This window comes from Clupea harengus, chromosome 18 (assembly GCF_900700415.2).
Source record: "Clupea harengus chromosome 18, Ch_v2.0.2, whole genome shotgun sequence".
NCBI lineage: Eukaryota > Metazoa > Chordata > Actinopteri > Clupeiformes > Clupeidae > Clupea > Clupea harengus.
In genome coordinates, this window is record NC_045169.1 from 10,101,763 (window position 1) to 10,106,557 (window position 4,795).

General features: G+C 48.2%; 1 protein-coding gene across 3 annotated transcripts in view; it reads left to right on the plus strand.

The window, feature by feature from the left end:
- The first annotated feature begins 1,817 nt into the window (after nt 1-1,817).
- Nucleotides 1,818-4,795, plus strand: part of pcdh7b (protocadherin 7b) — a 138,253-nt gene continuing 135,275 nt past the window's right edge. For 2 of the 3 annotated variants that reach the window (XM_031584491.2, XM_012840170.3), the window contains exon 1: nt 1,818-4,795. This exon is cut by the window's right edge and continues 1,127 nt beyond it. In XM_031584491.2, coding sequence (XP_031440351.1) covers nt 2,836-4,795 — 1,960 coding nt within the window. In that variant the 5' untranslated portion in view covers nt 1,818-2,835. The other variant, XM_031584492.2, reaches the window with a different exon arrangement.

Sequence of the window (4,795 nt, forward strand, 5' to 3'; positions counted from 1 at the left end):
TGCTCAAATGCCACACCTTACTGTCATCAAAAACGGTTCATTTTGTTTCCCTTTCTTTTTTTAATCTGAAACTGGCTAGAAGAAAACTGTTCTGGGCAAACGACGATTTTGCAAAGAGAATCTTGTCAGAACATCCTGCTGACAATAAATAGTCATAACCACCTGGATAGCCCTTTGCAGATACACCCCACCCTAAATGTAAATTCCTAAATTCGAGTGGAGTAACCAATGATTATTAGCGAACGACAGAGGGCGCTCTAGAGCAACAATTGCTGTAATGCTTGAATTGAATACTCAGCAGCGGGGAAAGTGCCGCATCCAAAGGAGCTTTCCAGACCCCGCTACTGTATCAGCACTGCTGGCATGGACCAGAGCTCCCTTTTTCACAGACATCTCAACTCGCTCCTAGCGCACTAACAAGAAAATAGTCTACTTACAAGCTCTCTGACCTTAAATATGTTTATGAGCACTAGTCTTGACAATTCTTAATAGTGTTTCTTTGCAATTGAGAAGTGTATCTTCGAGTGAGTTAATATCAGAACGACTGCCCCGCCAAGCTGGTGGCACAGTGGTAATATATCTCTTCAACTGTGTTATGGTCCGTGTTTGGTCTGAGATGCCGTGATAGGCGTCAGAAGTGTTGAGCATGGGGTTGAATCTTTTGAAACAAACATTTGATTACTAAAATTGGTCTGCCGATCACGCAGAGACACGCCTGTGGAGAGAGAGAGAGCTGCGTATTGAAGTGCAACCCCACACACGTACTCACAAACACACACACACACACACACACACACACACACACACACAAGCACACACTCTCTCTAGCTCCCTCTTTTCAACGAATTTGCACACTGGGCAGTCTGTCTGCGGCGCTGTCCGTGGTCCCCGCACATTGCGTCGCTGTTCCGAAACATTTGCTGTTTACAAAAAAAAATCCTCCCAAAATGCACATAATATGTGTTTTTTATGCACGTAGTCGACAAGAAAATACAGACGAAAGCGAAAACGTCTGGCTTTACTGTCGGCTACCACGGACGACCACACGCATTCATATCTTTAACCGCTTAGAAACCATAGGGCTGTTCACCACGTCTTAACGTGCCTTTGGTCGGAGCTTGAGAAAATGAAATTCCCCTTATCGTGACGAAGGCTGGGATAACTGAGCGGAGGGCAAATCTACGGAAAGGGCACTTTTACACACTCACAGAGTACTATGAGTACTACTAAGCCAATTCGCAACACGTTAAAATCAATGTAGGCAAGTCTCCAACTCGCTTAGCATATAAATCATGTTCAAGTATGATTGCATTTTTTGTTTTAGATGAGTTGATGTGAGCTGGCAAGCCAAGTTTCATGCTATCGGTTGTTGCATGATTTGAGTCTGCATAATATTTATGCACTGATGCATATAGCCTCTAGTAGTTTAACTTACTTATATATCCATATACTCATTAGTTAGCCTATTTTACAGAGAAAAGGGAAACAATTCCAATCCATCTCCATCTCTTCCCTTGACCGTACCACCAATCGTCCGTTTGGAAAGGAGAAGACTTGCGGAATTGCATTAGGTCATGTAGATGGTTAAACGTTGATCATACTGAAAATACCAAGGAGCAATGAAGTATTCTTCGTTTGTTAGAATGTATCCGTGTATGTCTCTTTCGTGCTTCTGACAAATACTTCCCCGACTACCCTTTAAACTGAGCGATCAAGTTCAGCCCTCGCACCACGCATTGAGATAGGGGAGAAAGCGGAGGGGGTGGAGAGAGGGAGAGAGAGAGAGAGAGAGAGAGAGAGAGAGAGAAGGGGGGTGGAGAAGGAGAGAGGGAGGGAGACTGCAATATCATTTGTGAATTGCTCGCACAGTGGCGCAGATAGGGGCTGCGAACAGACGCGCTGCAGGTGAGGCACGGATCGGAGCGGCCGTGAGAACCAAGAGGACAGGGAGAATGCGGGACAGAGGAAATAATCTTCTCTCGCTGGGATTTTACGAACCTTTTCCAGACGTCATCTAACTGGATTACAGTGCACTCAGAATATATTCTTTTTACTCATCACTCTTCGATTTTGCTCCCGCATCACTAAACCGTGCAGTGCTGCGGACTTTTTCTCCTTTGTTTGCCAACTGACAGCGCTCCGATACACGGAGTGTATGTGTGCATGTGTTAAGTCGTCGGTGGAAGAAAAATCTGAACACTAGTAAGCATCTGCACGGGGCACCGGACAGTGTATCCGTGTCTAACCTGAAGCCGCACGGTGCAACGACAGAGGGACAGCCCCACAAAGTTCTCAACGTTTGCGCCTGTTTGATGCGTTATATGTTTCTTTTTAATCATTTTGGGAAATATTGCCGACAAGGAGAAAGATAAACGGGATCATTTAACTTAAAGGGTTACGAACCAGTCTATGCGTAAACATCATTCCACGGCTGTTTGAGTGTAAGTTGACCCATTATTGGAGGAAAAAAACGAACTCGGACACATAATTCTGATATTTTTACAACAGCAAATGATGGAACATTCAAAATAATTTTTTGGTTCATTTCAATTTTGCTGTAAAACTCCCTAATGAATTCATGACATATGGCTTGGAAGAACGGACAGTTCGTGTCCTGTTAGCGGGAGACGTGGCTTCGAAGAGGGGGCAGAGGAATCTGGACACTGGCTGCGATCTATTGCAGGCGAAGCAGTGTATGTAATCTGGATCATGAAGCCACAAGCCTCCTGAAACCGCAAGAATACGCTTCAGAAAATTGACCAATTCTACTGAATTATTGCTAAATCCCATTTTTTGTTTTTAGTATAAAATCAAGGTAAACAACTACCGAGAACCATGAGGACTACTGGCGCAGTGGACTATTTGTGCTACTTGGTGCTCATCCTGCAGCTGCTGAGTCAGCCCGCCGCCAAGAAAGTGCTCCGCTACCGCTTGGCGGAGGAGGGTCCCGCCGATATCCGAATAGGAAATGTAGCCGCCGACCTGGGCATTGGAGCCGGCTCTGGCGAGGTAACTTTCACCCTGGAGTCGGGCTCCGAATACTTTAAAATCGACAACATTACCGGGGAACTTAGCACGAACGACCGGCGGATAGACCGAGAGAAGCTACAACAGTGCCAGATGATTTTTGATGAGAACGAATGTTTCATAGATTTCGAAGTGTCAGTTATTGGACCGGCGCAAAGCTGGCTAGATTTGTTTGAAGGGAAAGTCATTATTTTGGACATAAACGACAACACGCCTTCTTTTCCGTCTCCCGTTCTGACTCTGTCTGTGGAGGAGAACAGACCGATTGGCACGCTATATCTTTTGCCCACGGCGACCGACCGTGATTTTGGTAGGAATGGAATAGAAAGATATGAGCTCATTCAGGATAGCGGCGACTCCTCCGTGAGACGGATTGGCTCGAGTTTAGGGAGCAACGGGGACTCTCACTCTGGTAAGAGGCGGTTCGATGACAGCTCCAGGAACAGCTTCTTTGAGTTACAAGTCGCTGACACTACTGACGGCGAGAAGCAGCCGCAGCTTATCATTAAAGGCGCGCTGGATAGAGAGCAGCGGGACTCCTATGAACTGACGCTGCGCGTGAGAGATGGGGGCGACCCGCCACGCTCCTCACAGGCTATCCTCAGAGTGATGATTACAGACGTCAATGACAACAGCCCACGCTTTGAGAAAACCGTATATGAGGCTGACCTACCGGAAAACAGCTCCCCTGGCGCCCCCATCCTCCAATTAAAAGCCATGGATGCTGATGTTGGTGTGAACGGGCAAATCGAGTACGTTTTTGGCGCCTCCACTGAGTCTGTGCGGAGGCTCCTGAGACTTGATGAGAGCACTGGCTGGCTGAGCGTGCTCCACAGGATTGACCGCGAGGACGTAAGCCAGCTGCGCTTCACTGTAATGGCACGAGACCGTGGACAGCCTCCCAAGACAGATAAGGCCGCTGTTGTACTAAATATCAAAGATGAGAATGATAATGAGCCCAGTATTGACATTCGCAAGATTGGCCGCATCTACCTGCGTGATGGGGTGGCCAATGTGGCAGAGGATGTTGTGGTGGACACACCCATTGCACTGGTACAGGTGTCAGACCGTGACCAGGACCAGAATGGGTTTGTGACCTGCACAGTGGTGGGTGATGTGCCCTTCCAGCTGAAGCTGACAAGCGAGAATGATGGCGAGATGAACAAAAAGAAGTACTTCCTACACACGTCAGCACCACTGGACTATGAGTCTGTGCAGGAGTACACCGTGGTCATTGTGGCAGTGGATTCTGGAAGCCCCAGTCTCTCCAGTAACAACTCCCTCCTTGTCAAAGTGACCGACACCAACGACAACCCGCCTATCTTCAGCAAGAGCACGGTGGAGGTGTCGTTTGCGGAAAACAATGCCCCTGGCGAGCGGGTGGCGACCATGAAGGCCACAGACGCTGACAGTGGCAAGAATGCAGAGATCTCCTACTCGCTCGACTCATCCGTGAATGGCATATTCTCCATTGAAGCGGACAGCGGGGACATCCGTGTGAACACCATCCTGGACCGCGAGCAGACGGAGCGCTACGAGTTTAAAGTGGTGGCCAAAGACAAGGGCATGCCCATTCTCCAGGGCTCAGCCACTGTGGTCATACTGGTGGCGGACAAGAACGATAACGAGCCCAAGTTCATGCAGGATGTGTTCACGTTCTACGTAAAAGAGAACATGCAGCCCAACAGCCCCGTTGGCATGGTAACAGTAATGGATGCCGACAAGGGGCCCAACGCCCAGATGAGCCTCTTCATCGAGGAAGAGGAGG